Below are 23724 nucleotides of genomic sequence, written 5' to 3'. Positions count from 1 at the left end.
AGAGAGAGAGAGAGAGTGATCAAAGGAAAAAAAGAGAGCTCTCAGCAAGCAAGTCGAGAGAGAAAGAGGAGAGGAGGAAAAAAAATAGATTAGGATTTTGTTTTGGTGGTTTTATTAGGTTTTTAAATATTTTTTTGATTTTTAAAAAATAATTGTGAGTACAAAATTCAATTTTCTTAATTTATGTTTATTTCGTTGTTTTTATTTATTTATTTATTTTTATATATATTTGATGTTGGTTTGATATGGTAATTGTATGAAGATGATGGTTTGATTTTAATTATTTTGATTAGTTGTGTATGCAAGGTTTAGGATTTTTATATGGATTTATTTTATGGTTATAATTACACTCATGGACATATGAAATTGTGTGAGTGAAAATCTGACCACACTGCCTGCTTAGTGATCAACTGGAGAGCACAGGCAAAATAGATGGCTTCAGCAACCTGAAACAGAAAGAAAAGGCTCCGGCGGTGGTTCTTCCACCCGGGGGTACTCCGACGATCAAATCAGTATATCTCTCAAAGATAATCAAGTGCAAAACTTAATACTCAAAACATAAATTTCATACCTTCGACCCACGGGGGTGCCTCTCTTTTATAATATATTCAATCCAAGTCTTACTAGAAGTATGACTTCTATGAACTCCAATTTAATACTTACTTTGGACTCTTTAAGAGATAAAGATAAACTCCCTAAGAGCTTTATCCTTATCTTGGTTAAGTCCCCTCTTCGTCTTAGGACTCTTGTCCTTTATTCGCTTATCTCGGATTCCGATATCTTCGGAGATAACCTCGGCTTCTTCAAGATCATCTCGGCCTAACTACCACGACACGTGGCACCTTGGCTGACACGTCGGCGTCACCATGCCACGTGTTGGTATTCAGAAAATATATCCCCACAACTGCCCCCTAGGTTCTATTACCTCGGCACTCTGAGGTGATGGAACCTATACTGATATTTCGATATTTCTTTTCTGAGTAATAACTCAAAAACTGTTTAGCCGAGATAATCCACTTCCAGCCGACGTGTTCTCTTTGGAGAACAAGGTTTCGAACGTACTTTCCCACGCGCATAAGCTGTCATGCATATCTAACCGTTCCTTTCACGTGTTTTGTCTTCATTGGAGCGTGTCTGTGACGCGCCTGAAAGCTGTTTGTCGTTCGTCTGCGCCGTCTGACGCGTGCGTTGCTCTAGGCGTAATAAATGCCCTATTTTTGCCGCCGTTTCACGTTTTTGACAAAACTTTTCCTTGCCTCTTTCTTTCTTCACTTTCTTCATTCTGATTTCTTGCTCTCTCTCTCTTCGAAAGCTCTTTTTTTTCTTCAAATCTGCCATTGCTTCAATCTTCTGAAATTGTCTTTAATCTTCCATTCTTGCGAAGCTTTCTTTGCTGTCACAACCGATTTCTGATCTCGGCGAATATTGTCCCGGCTTCATTTGTTCTGGTAAGATTCTGCTCCTTTCACTCTTAGCTCTCTTTATGTGCTTTCGTTTGCCTGTTGCTATTATCGCTTTTGTTCAAAGCCTTGGATTTGTTTGTATCTTGAATCGTGGCTACGTCTTGAACACTTGCACTATTTAACCACTTTTCTTGCCACTGTTCTTGATTTTTTTACTTCTGTATTTCTTTTGTTTCTGAGAACTATACCTCTGTTCTTGAATCTAAAACTATGTCTCTGTTTTCTGTTTTTCGTATCTGTCTCAGATCTGTGCCTTCGATCTTGATCTTTATAGTTCTTAGGCTTGGGATTTGTGTGTAGAACCTTTAAGTTTTTAGGGAAAACTGAAACAAGCCTTATCAGTCCTTTCCTAGATCTTTGCCGAGGTTCTTGCAACCCTTCTTTAAACGCCCATCTTCTGAAACACATTCTTCTTTTGTTTAAGTCGACGTAATGGGTATGTGGAGGCATAGGGTAAATACCCCAACAAAACTCGAATACTTTAGGTAGGAATTCTCTATCCCAGCCGATGTTCACCTTAAGCTAGTTGGGGATGGTGCTACCATCATGCCCACAGACCATACGATGCCCTTTCCTATAGTAGCCTTTACTGAATGTGGACTTCGGCTTCCACTTGATCCCTTGTTTTGCGAAGTTCTTCATTTCTACAGGCTGAACCCCATGCAACTTACTATCAACTCCTACAGGGTGATTAACGGTATTATAGCTTTAGCTAGGCAGGAGAATCTTAGGATCACCCTGGCCGACCTTCAGTACTGTTATACAATGTGCCCCCTTAACCTGAAGGATAGGGGCTTTGTTTATTACCTTAAGCCGAGGTCTACTGAGTTCAAAATTGTAGCCGACCTTCCAGACTCCAACAAGGGGGCTGGGGATGACTTTCTTATTGCTTCGGAAAATTGGGAATTTGGCCCAGATGAAGATGTCCACCTCTACCCTCTTCCTCGAACAATTACAGAGGGCAAGGGTAAGAGCCCAGTGCCAATGCTTAGTTGTTTTTATTTAAGTCTTTAAAATTTGTCTGTTTCTAATGTCTGTTTGCTTGTCCTGCAGATCTTCATCAACCACCAAAGAACTTCCGTCAATCCTTCTTCCCTGGTCAAGATTTAAAGAAGCTTCTTGGTCTTCCAATCCATAAGCGCAAGGCTCCCCTGTTGCTGAACTTCATTCCGACATATAAATCCACTTTACCCGACGTCCCGAAAAGGAAGAAAAAGAGTCTTTCTCCTCCTACTGCCACAACTGTAACTGCGTCTTCATCCCGAACAGATCAAGGATCCACCTCTGACCCAGCCGATCTTCCATCCACTTCGGCCCCCTACTTAATCCCAATTCCAGAACGTAAACGTCAACGAAGACTTGTAAAGACTGCCAAGATGGTTCGTCCAAGGCCTGTCATTCAAGATCTTCTTGCCGACCTTCCAACCGACGCTGATGCTGTACCATCGCCTGTGATGCCCCCACCAAAGCCGAAGAGAGTAAAAAAGGCTCAGCCCAAAGCCAAGGCCGCTGACGCCGAGACTGAGGATGCTTTGCCTATCTCTCGACTGGCTGAGAGCAAAAAGACTACCTCCGCTTCCACAAAACGATCCGCTGAAACCCAACCCTCGGGGTCCACACAATCAAAGAGGCCAAGGTCATCGTCTGCGACGACCTCGGCGTCCAAGAAGCCCGACGTTCCATGGGCCCCTGAACTAACCCTGGAGGATAGGCCTATTATGGCTAGTGAAAGTGCCGACGATATTAACGTTGGTGTCGCCCTCAGCACTGCTCTTCTCCTTCCAAAGGATTTGGAACGAAATGCTGAGCTCAGCGAGTATGAGAATTATGCTCTCATGCTTCAACACTCCGTTCAAGTAAGTGTTCTTGTTTGCACTTGCGATTTTTCCTTCTGTTTCTTACTGAGAATATTTTCTAACACTTCTGTTTTTCCTTAGGCCATTCAGCACGCCCATTCATTTTCAATGCAATTTTTTGAAAATCGGCAAAGATTGGTTGATATGAAGAGGGAAGCATCTTCCATGAAGAAGGAGATCAAATCTCTTGAATTAAAGATGAAAAAACTGGAGGATCAGGCCGAGGCTGCTACTAAGGCCCAGCAGCTGGCCGAAGAGAAAACAGAGTCTGCTGAAGCTATCCGCAAAGTAGCTGAAGCTGAGAAAAAAGACGCCGAAGTAAGAAAGTCCCAGGCTGAGAAGGAGCTCCAGCAGGCCTTGGCCACCAAGGAGGCCGAAGTCAAAGAGGCTGATGAAAAGGCCTATGCCCAGGGTATGGCCGACGTCGCAGAGAATTATAAACTTCAAGTCAGGCAGGCCTGCAACAGGGGTTTTTCCCTAGGTTGGATGTCCCTGATAAAAAAGCTTGATCTCCCTGTTGACTCGTCCTTTCGTAATGCCGATGCCATTCCTTTACCATTTCCTCCTCCAAGTCAGGTTGAGGACAATTCAGAGACTGAGGCTGATGCCGAGGATGAGGATGGAGAGAAAAATGATGATGAGGCCTTGGTGAGGAAACCCAAGGATGCTGCTGAAGCCAAGTCCCCTCCTCCTGCTGGGCAAGTTATGGATTTAACCTTGGATGAGGAGGGTGATGAGGTTGGGGAGGCACCCAAGGAAATTGCCATCGGACAGCTATCATCCGACCTTCTTTTGGTTAAAAGAAATCTGGACAATACGCTGGCTGAGATTGATGCTGAGATTGAAGCAGAAAAGGTTGCCGAGGAGGTTCCACCAGAATCGTCCGAGGTCCCAGTTCCTGCAGCGGCTAACACTGAAGAGTCTTGAAAAAATGTCTTTTGTACTTTTTTCTTCTTTTTCTGCACTTTGCAATTTGTACTCTCTTTTAATTTCTGGACAATGAAAAACTCCTTCTTATGGCCGACGTAGCTTTTTCTCTATGCAACTGCAACTGTTCCTTCTATGAATGTTTTTAATCTTCTGATGTTCTGTTGATTGCTTCTGCATAGTTCTATACTTAGAAATTTTTGCATGCTTTTTCATTTTGCTTCCTTTGTGTAATCTTCTCGGGGTTATATACCTCGGGTATAACTATAAAACTTTTACTTCGGCAAGATACTGACCTGCAAACTTTTCATAAATTTTAACAAGTATAAAACATATACTACTTAATGTAAACTTTGCAAGTTTCTTCTCAAGTTTCAACAAGTATTGAACAGTGATCTCGGTCTAACCTACTTGTAAATTGCTACAAATTTTAACAAGTGTTTAAATAATATACTTATCCTTTACTTCAACCTGTAAATCTCTGTATATCTCAGCGGGTGATCATATGTCGGTTTAACATAAACTTGTAAATTGCTACAAATTTCAACAAGTGTTAAGCATCTTCCTTAGGGTTAAGCAACCCACACATTGCTATGAGAACTTAAGCAATAACCTCGGCTTAACTTCAACTTGTAAATTGCTACAAATTTCAACAAGTAAAGATAAGGAATCGGCTTAATTCCAACTTGTAAATTGATACAAATTTCAACAAGTGAATTAAGGAATAATCTCGGCTTAACTTCAACTTGTAAATTGCTACAAATTTCAACAAGTGAAGATAAGGAATCAGCTTAATTCCAACTTGTAAATTGCTACAAATTTCAACAAGTGAAGATAAGGAATCAGCTTAATTCCAACTTGTAAATTGCTACAAATTTCAACAAGTGAATTAAGGAATAATCTCTGCCTTTTCTTTCCCCCCAATGTGAACCTGAGTTTGACTTGGGTTCACATTAATTATGTCTTCAATAAACATCAATGCATAACTTTCTCAATCATATGTGTTGAAAGAATTCTGAAAAGACTTTATTGATGATATCGGCCAAAATATGATGTACATCTAATGATAGAAAAATTTCAAATTACAAATATTCCAAGGTCTGGGCAATGCTTTGCCCTCATTGTCCTCAAGCCGATAAGCTCCATTGCCTAATACTGAAGTAATTCTGTAGGGTCCTTCCCAGTTTGGGCCAAGCTTGCCTTCCCTGGGATCCTTCTTGTTCCCGACAACTTTTCTCAGGACTAGGTCGCCGACTTGAAAATCTCTTGGATTGACCTTCTTGTTGTAAGCTCTGGCAAGCTGTTGCTGGTATACTGCAAGCTGAATTGCAGCTTTCTCTCTTCGTTCTTCCAACAAATCCAAATCTCGGGCTAAGAGTACGTCATTGGTGCCATTTTCTACTCCCTGGGTTCTGATCCCTGGGATGCCGATCTCCAATGGGATGACTGCTTTTGTGCTATAAGCCATGGCAAATGGGGATTCTCCTGTTGATCTTCTCGGCGTAGTCCGATATGCCCAAAGTACGTTGGGTAACTCGTCTACCCACTTTCCTTTTGCTGCCTGCAGCCTCTTTTTTATTCCATCCAGAATTACTTTGTTGGATGCCTCTGCTTGCCCATTGCTTTGAGGAAAACTTGGTGTTGAAAAATAATTCTTGATTTTGAATTTTGCACAAAAGTTCTTGATGAGTTTGCTGTCAAACTGTGTTCCGTTGTCGGCAACTATTGCTCTTGGAATCCCAAATCTGGTGATAATGTTTCTCCATATAAAATTCTTGACGTCCACATCTCGGATTTTGGCAAGAGGTTCTGCCTCTATCCATTTTGTAAAGTAGTCTGTTGCTACCAGCAAGTATTTTCTCTGCCCAGTTGCCTGGGGAAGTTGTCCAACCAGATCCATGCCCCATTGGGCAAACGGCCAAGGGCTGGATACTGGGTTCAGATCAGCAGCTGGCTGATGTATCAAAGGTGCAAACCTTTGGCATTGTTCACACTTCTTCACATAGGCTTCGGCATCCTTTTACATGTAGGGCCACCAATACCCCTGGGTAATGGCCCTGTGGGCTAATGACCTGCCCCCAGCATGGCTTCCACAAATTCCTTCATGAATTTCGTAAAGAAAATCTTTAACCTGCAAAGGGTGTACGCACCTTAAAAGCGGCCCAGTGAAGGACCTCCTGTAGAGATGGCCTTCTGCTATTAGACTGAATCTGGCCGACTTCACTCTAATTTTATGTGCTTCCTTATGGTCTTCTGGCAGCTTCCCCTCTTTTAGGAATACAATGATTGCATCCATCCAGCTTGGTCCCAAGTCCACGCACATTGCTTCTTGTTCGGTGCTCTGTTTATCTATGCTTGGGGCCGACATGTAGTCGATCATAATTGTCCTTGTTTTTCCAGTTTGAATTGAACTGGCCAGGTTAGCCAACGCGTCGGCGTGGGTGTTGTCATCTCGGCTAACTTGGAGTAATCTACAATTCTGAAATAGGGCTGCCAATCTGATGACTTCCTTTGCATATGCCGACATTCTTTCGTCCCTGGCTGCAAATTCTCCTGTTGACTGGTTAACAATGAGTTGCGAATCACAAAAAATAATTACCTCATCTACTTCTGCTGCTGCTGCCAGCTTTAGCCCTGCAATTAATGCTTCATATTCTGCCTCATTGTTTGAGGCTTTGAACCCCAAACGGATGGATTGTTCTACTATTTCTCCATCTGGAGATATCAGTAGTACTCCTGCCCCTGCTCCCTGGCGGTTTGAACTTCCATCGACGAATAGTCTGAATGTATCGCTGATGTAGATGCTGTAGGGTATGAGCTTCTCATTCTCTTGCTTTTTTGTCTTTGGCTGGGATTCTTTTTGCTTGTTGGGACAATGCTCATCTTGGCTCGACGGAGCCCGATGTGCGATGGTTTCAGGTGTGAGTTCTGCGACGAAGTCGGCCAAAACTTGACCCTTTATTGCTGTTCTCGGCCTGAACTCCAGGTCAAACTGGCCCAGGGTTACTGCCCATCTTGCTATCCTTCCTGTTAAGTCTCCTTGTTGCAACAAGGATTTCAGTGGGTGCTCTGTTAGGACCACAATCTTGTGTGCCTGAAAGTAATGGTTCAACTTCTTTGAAGCCATTACTAAGGCCAGCATTAATTTTTCCAGTGGTAGGTATCTTGTTTTTGCGTCGGCTAAAGTTTTACTTACATAATAAACAGCCTTTTGCTCCCCTTTTTCCTCTCGGATTAGCACTGCACTGATTGCGCGTTCTGAGACTGCTAAGTACAAAAACAGTTCCTCCCCTGGTACTGGGTTGGAAAGAACCGGAGTTGTGGTCAAGTACTTTTTTAGGTCGGTTAAGGCAGCTTCACATTCTTCTGTCCATAGGAAGTCTGTGGCTTTTTTCACCAGGTTGGAGAAGGGTCTGCACTTATCTGAGCTTCTGCTGATGAATCTGTTTAGGGCTGCGGCCCTTCCAGTAAGCATTTGAACTTGCTTTGCCGATGTCGGGCTCTGTAGTTCCAAGATGGCCTTGATTTGGTCTGGGCTGGCCTCAATGCCCTTTCTTGTTACCAGATACCCCAAAAATTTACCTGATCCAACTCCAAAGGCGCACTTCAAGGCGTTGAGTCGGAGCTGATATCTTTTGAGTGTGTCGAAGACCTCTTTTAGGTCGGCAAGATGACCCTTTGATTCCTTGGTCTTCACGACCATGTCGTCGATGTAGACTTCTACTGTTTTGCCAATCAGGTGCTTAAACATCTTTGTCACTAACCTCTGATAGGTTGCTCCTGCGTTTTTCAACCCAAAAGGCATTACCTTGTAACAGTACAGGCCTTTAGGGGTGATGAACGCGGTCTTCTCCTCGTCTGGAGGGTACATGGCAATCTGGTGGTACCCTCTGTATGCATCTAGAAAACTCATCCTTTCATGTCCTGAAGTAGCATCTACCAGTTGGTCGATCTTGGGCAGAAGAAAGCTGTCTTTGGGGCAGGCTTTGTTGAGGCTGGTAAAGTCTACACAAACCCTCCATTTGCCATTCTTCTTTTTTACTACTACTGTGTTGGACAGCCATGTTGGGTACTGAACTTCTCGGATGGCCCTGGCCTCCAAGAGTTTGTCTATCTCTTCTTCTACTGCTTCGACGTGTATCAACGTCGGTCTTCTGGCTCGTTGAATCACAGGTTTTGCCGACCTGTCGACATTCAGCCTGTGGCAAGTGACCTCGGGGTCAATGCCAGGCATTTCGTAAGGTGTCCAGGCGAACACCTCTATGTTTGCCCTCAAAAAATCTTCCAGTTCTCTCTCTTCTTCTCTAGCTAAGCCTAAGCCGAGAAGAAAGAAGCGCTCTTCGTCGCCCTCTTGGACGAAAACTTTTTTTAGCGCCTCTTCGCTCTTTTCGGCTGGTTCTTTCCCGACGTCTTCTAGGACCTCCATGTCCTCATCTTCAACTTCTGCTTTCCTTGGCTCCCGTATACTACAGGTGGACTTCATTGCTGTCATGGAGCAATTTTTTGCTTGCAGTTGATCTCCTCTGACTTCTTCAATCCCATACTCTGTTGGGAACCGTAGTAGTTGATGCAACGTTGAAGGAACTGCCCCCATTGCATGCAACCACGGCCTTCCCAAGATGATGTTGTATGGTGAGGGCGTGTCAATTACCAGAAATTCTGTCTTGATTTTCTTAGTGCCGGCTTGTACTTCCAAGCTTGTTGCGCCCAGTGGCCATGTCGGCGTTCCATTGAAGCCGACCATCGGGCCGCTGGATTGTTCTAAGTCATCAGGGTGAAGGCCCAGCTCCTTGTAACATCTGACATACATGATGTCACAAGAGCTGCCTTGATCTATTAGGATGCGTTTCACTTGGCACTCCCCTACCTGGAGGGATACTACCAAGGCATCATTATGCGGATGTTGGAACAATTCCAGATCGGCTTCAGTAAAGGTTATCATCGGCCCTTGGCATTCTTCTGGCCGATGTCTCTTCTCCCCGACTTGGTAGACATGCTGTAAATGTCTTACCCTCTGGGTCTCCCCTCTGACTTCGTTTTCGTTGACCCTTGAGTGGATCACATTAACTACCCTCGGTCCTCCTGCTTGTGGTAGTTGTGCTGGGGGAGGCGGTGCTGCTGGTGCTTGAGGCAACCTTGCCTGTTCTTCCCTTGTCCTGGCCTCATCGACCAGGTCCCTTAGAAGGCCTTGTCTTACCAGGTCCTCCAAGTGTGCTTTCAAGGCTCTGCAACCTTGAGTTGGGTGCCCTTCTTCATTGTGGTAGGCACAACGTCTACCAACGTTCCTTCCCATGAATTCCCCTGGTGCTCTTGCCGGAGCCCTGAAATAAGGTTGATTTCGAATTTGATCTAGGACTTTATGGATTGGGATCCGGAATACCGTCGTTACCGCCTGTTTACTTCTCAACTCTGTTTCTTGTTTGGTCGGCCCATTGTTGCCTCGGCTTCACTTCGGCGAGCCGTTTCCCTTTTCTTGCTTTATCTCTTTGTTTCCCGATGTATCTTCTTCGGCTCTGGCATACTTCTCAATTCTTGCCATGAGTTCTTCCATGCTTTTGGGCAATGTTTTTGCCAAAGACTTCTGTAGCGGGCAGTCATCTTTCAGGCCGTTCTTGAAAGACACGACCGCTACCTCTTGGTTGCATTCGGGTATTCGGTTGAACACCTCGTAGTACCTCTTCGCATAGGCCCTAAGGCCTTCTTCCTTGGTGATTCTTAGAGCCATCAAAGCATCAACCCTCAGGGGTTGCAGCTTGTTGGTCACGAACCTGGCCACAAATATCTCGGCCAGGTCTTCCCATGTCTTTATGCTTCCCTTTGGTAATTTATGGAACCAATCAGATGCAATTTCCCCAAAGGATGAGGGAATACTTTGCAGAGCAGCGGCTCGTTCCCGCTATATAACGCCATTGAATTCAGGTATAGTCCAATATGAAAGTTTGGATCTGACTTACCATCGTAAATTTGAAACCTCGGCATACTGAATCTCTTTGGTGGTTCGAATTTGTCCAGTTCCACCGAGAAGGCTGTCTTCGGTTTTACTGGGGAGTTTACCTCGGCTTCAACATTCTGCTGCCTCCTTCTGAGGTAGTCCCTCAGGTCTTCTTTGCTCCTCCTTGGAGCTCGGCTGTCTATGGATTTTAGTCTTTTTGGTACACTGCTTTCGGCCTCGTGGTGGGCCCGTTTGGATCTTTCTCCTCGGGTTGTGTCAAAGCAGAGTACTTGCCCTTGAACATGCCGATGTTCTTTGGGCTCTGGATTCTTCATGTGGTGCGTCCTTCGGGACTCTTCTTGCCTCGGCTCTCCTTGTCCGACTTCCCTGGAAGGCCGGTGAGAATGCCTTCCGCTCCTGGTATGCTGAGGGACCTCGGGGATTGTTTTTCTTCCGCCCTTCTGGGTGTTGGTTGCTGGCATCGGCGTATCTTGCAGCGGGTATGGTGGCTGCATAACATTATTCTGCATCATGAAGTTGACGACTGACTGAAGGTCTGCCAACTTGTTTGCCAATTCTTTTACTTCCTCATCCCTCCGTAGGCACCTGTCCCTCCATACCTGGAGGTTATTTTCATTGTAGTATTTTCCATGGTCTGTCCTTTTTGACGTGTCGCCCTCCTGGATGACGTCTTTCTCTCTGTGTCCCTGGTCACGGGCTTTTGTATTGTGGCCGTCTCCTTCATTGTCAAGGTCAATTGGTCTGCCACTCCCAGCGGGAGCATCATCCCCAATATTTTCCTGCTGTCCGTTACTGGCCATCTATTCTTCCTTCGTTCCCACAGACGGCGCCAAATTGTGTGGGTGAAAATCTAACCACACTGCCTGCTTAGTGATCAACTGGAGAGCACAGGTAGAATAGATGGCTTCAGCAACCTGAAACAGAAAGAAAAGGCTCCGGCGGTGGTTCTTCCACCCGGGGGTACTCCGACGATCAAGTCAGTATATCTCTCAAAGATAATCAAGTGCAAAACTTAATACTCAAAACATAAATTCCATACCTTCGACCCACGGGGGTGCCTCTCTTTTATAATATATTCAATCCAAGTCCTACTAGAAGTATGACTTCTATGAACTCCAATTTAATACTTACTTTGGACTCTATAAGAGATAAAGATAAACTCCCTAAGAGCTTTATTCTTATCTTGGTTAAGTCCCCTCTTCGTCTTAGGACTCTTGTCCTTTATTCGCTTATCTCGGATTCCGATATCTTCGGAGATAACCTCGGCTTCTTCGAGATCATCTCGGCCTAACTACCACGACACGTGGCACCTTGGCTGACACGTTGGCGTCACCATGCCACGTGTTGGTATTCAGAAAATATATCCCCACAGAAATTAAAATAAATTAGGAACCTATAGATAAATTCCTTATACACTATCATTTGTTGTTTTATTTGAGTGTTGGTGAGTAAGAGTGTATAAAAAAAAAAGTGAGAATTATGAGATTTATTTAAATGCCTTAAGCTTGGCATTATTATGTTTGTTTTCATGAGTAGATGAGAGATTGTATATATATATTGTTGTCTCGTTCTTATGAATACACGAGTACTTTGATCTACGTGCGTACGTATATGCTAACCTCTGGAGAGTGTGGGTTAAACTTGGGACGATATCCTCGTGCAAGTTTGGTTTCGGAACGGTGTTAGATATATGGGAGGCACATGGGATATATGTGTAAACCGGAAGTAGAGGCCGAAGTGGTGGAGTTAACGTACAAAAAATTAAATATGAACTTATATGTATAGTTTGAATTGTATTGATTTGTATATCTTGAAAAATAGTAAACGACCTCGATAAATTATGAAATTTAAGAAGAGGCATGTATACGTGATTTTAGATAACTTTTGTGTTTTAAATTTTTATTAAAAATATCGATTAGAACTTGTAATCGGATGATCTTAGTTACAATAGTTTTTATTCATTTTAACAGTGCCGATTTTAGATGTTGTTTTAACCCACGAAACGAGCTCATTTTTATTGGTTTCACGCAAACTCAAGCAAAATATTATTTTGCACACTTTTTGCGTTTTGAACTTTTTCGAAAAAAATCATCTTAGGGTAGTTTCTTTTCGTTTTCAGTTTCAGATTTTTCGGTGGAATTCCGTCTAAGTTTTTCTATCAAGTTTTTCTTTCAACTTGTTTAGTTTCTACTTAATTCGTTCATTGCCTTTTAAAAAATTTGATTCTATACAACTTTTGTTATTTGAGTTTTGGTTAATTCGAATTATTTATGCATGAATCGATGTATTTTTATACTTCTTTAGCAAGTTACTTATGATTAAATTATACTAATTTTATTTTTTTTTGCAGAATGGTGGGTCTTACTAACTTTTTTATGCAGGGATGACCCACCATATTTTTATGTTTATTTTATACTCAATTTATACTTAGTTGTGTACGGGCAAGAAACTAAATGTCACCGTATCTCGGGAAACTACCCCTCCGTGTCGGTGCGGGTGGAACTACTTGTCTTGTCCCGTAACAAGAATTAATATACTTTTTGTTGGTGTTTGGTGGACATGTGGGTGTCAAATCTTATACTCATACCAGTATACTTGTATACTAACCCGTTTTGTCTCTTGGCAACTCGGGTGTGTTCTGTTTGAGCGCAGTCAAGCTTCCTTTGCAGGATTAATTGGGACTATGGTGGTGAGAAGAAATAACTATAATCGTAAGACATGTCTTTTGGACTTCTTTTGGTTCCTTAAGCTTGGGATTGATATTAGTTTATATATTTATTATTTTTTTTATGACCTTAGTATTTGATAATTTGGCATGGTTTGTGACGTTATATTATTTAAGTTGTTTTGACTAGTTGTTACTACTTTAATATTGGAGGTATTGGATAGTTATGAATCTATGATGAATAGTTTGGTTGGCGTTTATTAATTATTATTATTATTATTTGTAATCCCTTGTTATCTTTTGAGTATGGAAATTTACTTAAACCTTATGGAGACGAGAACGCTTAGATTTTGTTTCATCCCTAGGATTTGGATGACGGAATATTGATTGGGGTTTAGTCCTAATTCAATATTTAATTGTCCAAAATTTTGGGGCATAACAGTTTGGTATCAGAACTCTAGGTTACCCTAGACTTGTGAGAGTTTAGGTGATCCTCGGATTGTGGAAACATGGGTTAGCTGGTTTAGGTTGAATTTATTCTAAGAATTTATGAACGCATTTTTCTTGTGTTTAACTTGAAGGTGATGGCTGGAAGGTATAATTTGAAAAACGCTGAGCCCAATGGCACAGGGGAAGAAACAATTGCTAATGTGGCGACAGCGGCAACGGTTGCTACCAGGGCAGCCAATACGATGCAGGTTAATGTGGGGGAGATGATGGCTCAATTACTTTAGGTTGTGCAGAACAATAATCCAAGCCAGCAGAGAGATCCCTTTGCGAAGAGAAACAAAGACTTTGGTTCTTTGGGAGGCCAAAAATTCTCTAGAGATGGAGGACCCATTGCAGCTAACGTTTGGATTCAGAAATATGAGATGGTGTTTGGTCATATGCAGCTCACCGAGGTCCAAAAACAGGAGTTGGCGACACATCAGCTTGAGAAAGCAGCCCTATTTTGGTGGAACTCATGGAATGAAGGTCTAGATTTGACGACTTTAACTTGGGCAAATTTCAAGACTCGTTTGACCAGAAGTTTGTTTCTGCTACTATTCGGTCTCAACTGAGTGATGAATTTTTGAAGTTGACTCAAGAGGGTAGAACAGTGATCGAGAATGTCACCAAATTTAATGAGTTGTCTCGTTATGCCCCTTACTTGGTTGACACGCAGGAGAAGAAGAATGAGAAGCTTATTAAGGGATTGAATCATTACCTGTCTGAGTCCTTTATTCCCTTTGATGCTGAACTGTTTGACAGAGTTTTTGACTTGGCACTAAAGTATGAGGAAAAAGATAAGCAATTTAAAGAATGGAAGGTCAAGGTCGGAGAGACTTCTAGAGGGAGTCACTTCCAGCAGCGAGATAGGAACAAATACCGACCCTATGATCAAAGGCATAGGGGTCAGCAGTTTCAGAGGCCACAACAACAAGGTAGTCAGGGAAATTTTAGGCCTCAGGGTAATTTCAAGCCTCAGGGCAATTTCCAGCCCCAGGGGCACTATTATCAGAGATAGGATGGTCTGCACCCATAGGGTTATCAAGGACAGCGGCAGGTTAATGCAGGTTGTTATGAATAATGTGTTATGCCTCTTAAAAAGAGATGGGGTTGACCGGTAATGGGTCGGGTTGTTTAATATTATGTTGTAACATTGTTGAAAATGGAGAAACCTATTTTTGAAAAACTTGTGTTTAATTTCAGGGACAAAATTCTTTAAGGGGGGGAGGTTATAGCGATCCCGGTTGTCCCTTTATTGTTCTGTTGTATTCCGGACTCGGTTCCGTGATGTTGGTGGTGGTATACCTTGTTGTCATCCTTTAATTCCACTTGATTGAGTTTTAGGATGTATTGGGCAGAGTTGTTACAGGTTGGTTAGGCTTTGGTTTAATTTCTTTGTTGCCCAGTTTTTAGGAGGTCCGCTCGAGCGGGTTGTCTTGCGCTCGAGCGGAGATTGCGCGCTTCCAGTTTTTCGTGTCCCTGCAAAACTTCTGCAAGTGTGATTTTTACGCTCGAGCGGGTTTATTTACGCTCGAGCGGTGGCGCTCGAGCGGGTAGTACCTTTGGGTGTAAGTTCTGGGAGGGAGAAATCTACGCTCGAGCGGAATGGTTTTCGTGCTCGAGCGGATTTACTTTATTCTTGTGTCTTGGCGCTCGAGCGGGCCTTATTGCGCTCGAGCGGACCTAGTTTTTGTTCTTGACGCTCGAGCGTTGTGTTTTTCGCTCGAGCGGGAATGTCGTATATCAGTTGGCTGTGGGGCAGTTTTAAATCGCTTTTTCTCATTCTTTCTCTCTCTTACTTTTCTGAAAAAGCCATTTGAGAGCTTCTCTCTCTAGAACCTTGCCTTCTCTCTAGATATTGATCTAGTAAGAGTTGTTTCCTTACCTTTGGCCTTTACAAAAAAAGTTGTTGATCGTTGAGGGCTATCTTTTGATCCGAGAAACCCGTGGTTTGGAGCAACTTCATTTTCGCCATCTTCTTCGTTGGGTGTCATCTTTTGAGGTAGGGATTCCTACTCATTACTATGGGTTTTGACCTAGATATTTGGGTATTTGTATAAATGGTTGATTTTGGGAAGTTAGGGTTTGAAAATATCAAAAGGGAGTTTTGTTATTTTGATTCAAAAATATGTATTTTTGGGTTTCAAAATAATGATATTGTTGTTGGTTATGGATATATAGGCCATTGGGTCAATGTTGGGAAATGAGGTAGAAAACCCTAATTTGTTGTATAAATTAATTGGTATAATTAATTTGGAAAAATTGTAGACTTATGGAATTGAGTTGGAAATAATGAAATCGGTTCATTGTATGGTTGAATAGTGGAGTTAGATTTATAAATTGCTCACTTTTGAAAACATCAATATTTTATCTGTTGGAGCTTTTATTATCTGTTTAGAAATAATTGCTTGGGCTACCGGTGGAGGGTAGTTATGATTGTTGTAGACAATGCATGATGATTAGGCAAACTAAAACTAATCAATTGGATATGTCATAGAGTATGACGGTTGATAGAATACATTAACATTATGTATTGATTGATTGCGTATATGACCTTTGTGTATATACGTTGTGTATGTGGGAGGAGATAGGGGATGTACTCCACGGTTTAGGGGAAGATAGGGGATGGACCTCTAAACCGGATGTTGTTTGGGAGGAGATAGGGGATGGACTCCACTAATACAGCTCATATGCTTGTCAGATAATGTGTTGATGTAGCTCATATGCTTATCTTGGAAGTGTTGATACAGCTCATATGCTTATCATTGGAAGTGGTGATATAGCTAATATGCATATCTGTTGAAATGTGGATACAGCTTGTATGCTTATCTGTTGAGATATTGATACAACTAATATGTTTATCTATTGTAAAATGGGAAGTGTTTAATATGAGTCATTGTCTTATATAAGTGGTTGGCCAGGTTCTAAGCCGTTGATGTAAATTGTGAAATTGATAAGAAATGGAAACTGAAATGAAACATGAACATAGTAGTCATGAAATGGAAATGGGTTATGAACTGGTTTATGGAAATCGAACATTTATCAATTGCTAATGTCTTAGTCATTACTCATATTGTGTTTAGCATATCTCTACTGGGCGTTGGCTACATTATTTTCAGGTACAGGTAGTATGCCACCTCCAAGGACATAGCTTGGATGATGATGAGAGTTGAAGACTCTTTTTGGTTATTTTGTTGTATTACATGTATATCAAGCCAAGGGCTTATTTTGTATAGAGTTAGTACTCTTCTTTTGTGTAACCAAGTGTTAACTTGGAAAGCTGTAAGCCCATAGGGCATTTGTTTTTGTTGTTAACATGTAATACAGTTGTAAGGATTACTCTGATGAATAGAAATGGTTGGTTTCTTTTATATCAATGCATGTTTAAAGTAATGGGTTTTATGTATTTTTTTTAGGGCGTTACAGTCTGCACCCATAGGGTTATCAAGGACAGCGGCAGCAAGTGCCATAATTGGGTTATCGTCCTCTCGTACCTCAGTTAGAGGGCCCCCCATCTATCAGATCAATAGCACCTCAATCGATCAATAGGAAGTGTTTTGGGTGTCAGCAGTTAGGGCATGTAATCAAGGATTGCCCTCAGAGACAGCAGGCGCGACAGGGTTAGGTAGCTCCAGCCTGGGCATTTGTAATGATGCCAGGAAATGACAAAGTGCAAGGTACTTTTAATCTTTTTCAAGAACCTATTAGAGTACTTTTTGATACTGGTGCCTCTCATTATTTTATATCTAAACAGTTTGTAGAAAGAGAACAGATTGTAACTACCTCATTGTCTAGACCTATTCGTGTTGAGACCTCTTTAGAATGGGCAGTTATTCTTTATGAGATGTGTAAAGATTTTGAGATTGAATTTGCGGGTAAAGTCTTGTACGCAGACCTAATTGTGTTAGGGTTTGAGGGATTTACAATTATTTTAGGTATGGATTGGCTGCGAAAATACTTTATGACTCTATATTGTGCTGGAAGGACTATAAATATAGATATTCCCAGTATGCCACGGCTTACCCACACTTCTAGTGATGGAGAAGAGTCGGTGATGATAAGTTTTCTGTGCTCGGTAAAAATCCTTAAGCAGGATATTAGTGAGGTAGATGTGGTACATGAGTTTGAGGATGTATTTCAGGAAATACCTGGACCTCCACCTCAACGGATAGTAGAATTTTGCATTAACCTAGTGCCGGGAACTGCACTGATTTCTAAGTGTGACAACCCTCACCACTGATTAGTGCTAATCTACGATTAAGCATGTTAAGTGACTGATTGACTGAAATTCTAACTAATTGATTGAGTGTATTAGTTTAAATGCAAATCTATCTGTTTGACTGCTAAATGATCTGTTCATATTTTATGTTTTAAACTGCAAATTGAAGGCCTTATCGGCGGTCGAATCCGAAACTGATTAGTGTTTTATGCTAATTAGATTTTATGGGATTTTATGGTATGTTTAATTGCAATTTGATTTGGTATGATTAAATTGAATTAAATAAGCTAAATCACATTAGTTGCTTTAATTACCCTTTTGCCATTAGTGGGCCACTATCTACAACATTGTCTTGAAGCCTTTGATGCATCATTCTTGTTCATTCTTGGAGTCAAAACCGACTAGAGAAAAAGAGGGATAGGAGAAAACTTAGCTCATTAAGAATTGCTTGGAGAACTAGAAAAAATTGAAGAGAGATTGCATAGTTGAGCTTCTAGACTTGAAATTGAGGACCTAAGGTAGGATATTCATCTTCTTGATTATGAATTCTAGTTGTACCTTGCATGGTTAATGAGTCTTTAGCGATCTAAGTCTAGAATTGGTTCTAACATGTTGAATTGAAGCTTGAATCATGCATGCATGTTTACATTCTTTAATTTTGAGGTTGTTTTCATAGAATCCTCACATGCATGTCCATATTTGGGTTATAGTTCATGAATTCATCATGTTTTGGAGTGAATTGACTTATTTGATCACGTATTGGAAGCTTTGAAGTTGATTAAATTCATGCATGTTGCATGTTCATCATGTTCTTGAAATTTGTTTGGAAATGGGTTCAATTGAACTACCTTTGGGCTTTGATTTTGCAAATTGATCTTCAAAACATGTTATATTATGGGTTTAAAGTGTTTTTCCAGAAAATGGGCCCAAGAGGTTAAGTTTTGATGTGTTAAATGTTAAGTCTCATGCTTGGAGTCAAATCTAGAAATTCCAGATTTTGGATCCATACTCGAGCGAGGAACTCCACGCTCGAGCGTACAGACTGAGTTCATGTAGTCCGCTCGAGCGAGTAAATTAACGCTCGAGTGTGAAATGTGTGTATCTAGTACTTTGTATGTGTTTACAGTTCGCTCGAGCAAGGACTTATGTCTCACGCTCGAGCGGGGGTCGAGCGCCCGTCGAGCGTGAATTTCATGCATCCAGTACTTTTGTAATTTGCTCGAGCGAGAAAAGTCACGCTCGAGCGGAGCTCCTTTGTCTGCATGTCCGCTCGAGCGTAGAAAGCCACGCTCGAGCGAGACCCCTGTTTTTTGAAAATTCTGAAAAGTGTTTTAAAGTGCATCTTTGTATCCTCATTCCATCCTAGGCATTCCTAGGCCTAGTTTAAGGCATCTTAATGAGGTTAATGCTATAGAACCACACTGAGTCAAGATAGGGACTAAGTCATTGTTTCCCAAGTATGTAACTTAGTGTGTGTTCGTTCTGTAACTGTGTAGGGTTGGCATCCGAGGACGCTCACTAGCCTATCTGTAGCCCAGAACTCTGTGAGTAACAATGTTGTAAAGATATATTCAATCATGAATAATTTCTGAATGATCAACTGTATTGCTTTTTGAAATGATATTTCTTACTAAATGAATGCTTGTCCTATTTGCGAACTGTATTCGTGGCATCCATAGCAATTTACTATTACTGTACTGTACTGTACTGCTACTGTCATAGAGATCTCTGTCGGTTTCCATGTTTGGAACCACTACTGTATACTGATATGATGGCCATCAACTGACTGTTCGATCTGTTAAGACCTACTGTACTGTTTGCTATTGGATGTACCACTTATGACTGCTATGATCGAATAACTGATATACTGTTCAAATGACTATTTTTAATGCTGAAAAGACATTCATTCTTAACCTCTTTACGCATATGTTATCCACTGGGCTCTAGCTCACTGTTTATATATATATGTAGGTGTCCAGGCACCGGATCGAAGCTAGTAGTGTTGGGTTAAACTCCCTTTTTGTCAAGCCAACCAACGTGCCTCACTGCGAGGTTTCAAGTGTGTCCAAGCCAAGGCTGCTTCGAGATGTTTTAGATCTCCCCTTTCTGTCTCTGTTTTGTATAGACTGTATAGACTTGTACTGTACTGTTATGGTAGGGATTTGGTCCCTAACCCGAATGTCTGTATATGATGTATGTACATATTGCTTTTGTTCTGAATGTGAATGTGTTATGAAAAGTCTTTTTGCATGCAGACTGTCACAACTCATTGGACATCTTTCATTTACTGTTTTGGCTTCCACCAGTCCCTGTACTCTATATTATTGGTATTACTGTTAAGCAGGCCTTCGGTAATCACGAATTACTGGCCAGTTACGGTACTAAACCCATAGGGGCGGGTTTGGGTCGTGACACTAAGATGGCATACAGAATAGCACCTAAAGAGCTTGTGGAGATGAAGAAGCAGCTGGAAGAGATGCTTCAGAAAGGGTTCATTCATTCAAGTAACTCCCTATGGAGAGTACCTGCGATATTTGTCTCCAAGAAAGATGACAATTTCCATATGTGCATAGATTACAGAAAGCTAAACAAGGTGACTATCAAGAACAAGTATCTGCTACCTAGAATTGATGACTTGTTTAATCAGTTGAAGGAGGCAGCCATGTTCTCTCGGTTTGATCTCAGAACGGGTTACCATCAGATGGGTGTGTCAGAGGAAAGTATACCGCTTACTGCTTTTCGGACCCGGTATGGTTGTACAAATTTCCTGTAATGCCTTTTGGTTTGACAAATGCTCCTGCCTATTTCATGGACTTGATGAACAGAATTTTTCAACCATATCTAGATAAGTTTGTGATTATCTTCATAGATGATATCCTGGTGTATTCTAAGAATGAGGAAGAGCACAGAGAACACTTGAAAGTCGTGTTGCAAACTTTGAGGGAGCAGCAGTTATATGCTAAGTTTAGTAAGTGTCACTTTTAGGAGAAAGAAGTTCGATTTTTGGGACATGTTGTGTCCAATCAAGGGATAGCCGTAGATCTTGAAAAAGTTATTGCGGTCAAAGAATGGAAGCAGCCCACGAACCCTACAGAGGTGAGAAGTTTTTTAGGACTAGCCGGTTATTACAGGAGATTTATAGAGAAGTTTTCCACTATTGCAGCACCCATGACCAAGTTGGCCCGCAAGAATGTGAAGTTCGTATGAACAGATGATTGTGAGAGAGCTTTCCAAGAATTAAAGCAGCGGTTGACTACAGCACCGATGTTGACTATACCAGTACAAGCGGAAAAGTTAGCAGTGTTTACATATGCGAGTGGAACTGGGTTGGGATGTATGTTGACTCAGCATCAGAAGGTTGTATCTTATGTTTCTCGACAGTTAAAACCTCATGAGAGACGATACCCTACTTATGAATTAGAGCTGACAGCAATTGTTTTTGCATTAAAAGTGTGGCGACACTACTTGTTTGGGAAGCGTTTTGAGTTATACACAGATCACAAGTGTCTTAAATATCTTTTTTCTCAAAAAGAGTTGAATATGAGGTAACAAAGGTGAGTTGAATTTATCAATAGTTATGATTTCAAGATCCTTTACCACCCGAGAAAAGGAAATGTGGTCACAGATGTACTTAGTTGACAACATGGGGTTATAGCGTCTTTGATGATTCAGGAATGAAAGTCCTTGAAATTAATTTCGATGCATGATATTCAACCAATAGAGAATGTTGAGAGGGCATACATTGGTAGTTTGACCGTGCAACCAACGTTACTAGGTAAAGTTCGTCAAATGCAGAATTTAGATGGGTTCCTTGTCAGCAAGCTCGATGACCTTGTAGTGGATTTGATCGATAATTGTCCTACTAATTGGTCTATGGACTCAGATGAGGGATTGCGATTTAAGGGTAGGTTATGTATACCTAACATTGTTAAATTAAGAAAGAGATTATTGATGATGCCTATAGGTCCCGATATACCATTCACCTTAGTGGGACCAAGATGTATCATGACCTAAAGAGGACGTTTTGGTGGGAGGGTATGAAGAAGGACGTAGGAGAGTATGTTTCTCGATGCTATGTGTGTCAACAAGTTAAGGCAGAACACCAACGATCGTTTGGACTTTTGTAGCCTCTCGAGATCCGTACTTGGAAATGGGATTACATCTCTATGGATTTCGTGGATGGAATGTCGCGGTCTAAGCGAGGCAATGAATATATTTGGGTGATAGTGGATCGACTGACCAAGTCTGCTCATTTTATTCCTATCAATGTTCACCGAACTATAGATAAACTGACTAGGCTATATATTCGGGAGGTGGTGCGACTTCATGGCGCACCGGTTTCTATAGTTTCGGATCGTGATCCTTTGTTTGTGGCAGAGTTTTGAGAGAGTTTTCAGCATGCTTTGGGTGCTAGGTTAGACCTGAGCACGGCTTATCATCCTCAGACAGATGGGCAAACTAAACAGGTAAGTCAGATCTTGGAGGATATGTTGATAGCTTGTGTCCTCGATCTTGGTGGTAATTGGGAAGAACACTTGCCATTGGTGGAGTTTGCTTATTATAATAGCTATCAGTCCAGTATTAGGATGACACCTTTTGAGGCTTTGTATGGAAGGCCATGTCGATCACCTGTTTGTTAGATGGAAGTAGAAGATGCACCATTGTTAGGGCCAGAGTTGGTGAGAGAGACCACAGAGAAGGTGAACATTATTCGGGAACGTATTAAGACTGCACAGAGTCGTCAAAAGAGTTACCTGATAGAAAACGTAAGGGGGTTGAGTTAAATGTTGGAGATTTTGTGTTTTTGAAGGTCTCGCCGATAAAGGGTATCATGCGGTTCGGAAAAAAAGGAAAGTTGGCACTTAGATTTATGGGACCATATGAGATCATTGATAGGATTGGTAATGTGGCTTACAAATTAGCCCTATAACCAGCTTTAGCTATGATTCACAACGTGTTCTACGTATCCTTATTGCGGAAGTGTGTGCAAGACCCTTCCCAAGTAGTATCACCAGAAGTGTTGGAGATTAGTGACGATTTAACGTATGTGGTGCGACTAGTTACTTGTCACGACCCAAACCTGCCCTTATAGGTTTAGCATCGTAACTGGCCAGTAATCCTTAGATTATCAAAGGCCTCTTAACATAATAATGAATAATTAAGGGCTACGAAAGCAAATACATAAAATATACATAGTCCATCGAGCTGTGATGACATGCATGGGACAAATAATCTTAAACTTTTATAAACATATGAGTGACGTTAAAAGATACAGTATTTACACGTCACTTCATGTACATAAAAACAGAGAAACTTGTTCATGGAGCAAAGAAACAAAGTCTTATACAGTCATAATAACACAGCCACCAGACTTGACTTAATCCGGAACCTCCTCGGGAGGCACAAGGTTTGGCTAACAAAAACTGAAACGCTAGGTCCTCAACTCTAAGCCTAGTCACGTGCCTAATCACCTACGTACATAGTATAAATAGTGAGCGTGAGCCCAGTGAATAATAACAGAATAAAGGGTTAAATGAATGATGTCTCATGCTAAGCTTGTATATAGAATAAATTTATATTCGTGTTCTTATTCAATGCATATACAGAATTCAGAATTCATGCTTGATCATACATAGTTCATTTATTAGCGCTAATAGACCATTTACAGAGCATCATAGATCATACTTGTCAGTTCCATAGAGAAACCTCCGGCCAAGTACGGATAAATTGTCAATTCCATAAAGGAACCTCCGGTCTGGGAATGGATAACTTGTCAATTCCATAAGGAACCTCTAGCCGGGTACAGATAACTCGTCAGTTCCATAAATGAACCTCCAGTCCGAGTACAGATAGCACACTTGAATCATAGCATAAATATCACAAACATTTGTCAGAGTTGGACACATTCATAGTATTAAACATAGCATTTTATAGAACAGATCTTATTCCATATACAGAAAATAATTTAACTTGAACATAACTTTACTAAGTTATTACTCACAGATAACAGATGGCTCCAAGTAATGGACAGAGTAGGCAATTTAGATATCTCGAGGCGCATGACCTACACAGATACAGAACGAATACGTACTGAATTAAACACCCGGAATCATTTACTTAAGTCTTTCTTGTCTTGGTGTGTTTCTACTTCT

General features: G+C 41.5%; 1 protein-coding gene across 1 annotated transcript; it reads left to right on the top strand.

Annotated features, from left to right (window-relative positions):
* The first annotated feature begins 17005 nt into the window (after positions 1-17005).
* Positions 17006-17593, top strand: LOC145798386 (uncharacterized). Its single transcript, XM_082885924.1, has one exon. The coding sequence runs from the start codon at positions 17006-17008 to the stop codon at positions 17591-17593; it is 588 nt and encodes a 195-aa protein (XP_082742050.1).
* The last annotated feature ends 6131 nt before the right edge of the window (positions 17594-23724 follow it).

The sequence above is a fragment of the Camellia sinensis genome, chromosome 8 (assembly GCF_055761805.1).
Source record: "Camellia sinensis isolate YWXY chromosome 8, ASM5576180v1, whole genome shotgun sequence".
NCBI classification, from domain to species: domain Eukaryota; kingdom Viridiplantae; phylum Streptophyta; class Magnoliopsida; order Ericales; family Theaceae; genus Camellia; species Camellia sinensis.
This window is presented reverse-complemented; position numbering and strand designations above follow the sequence as displayed.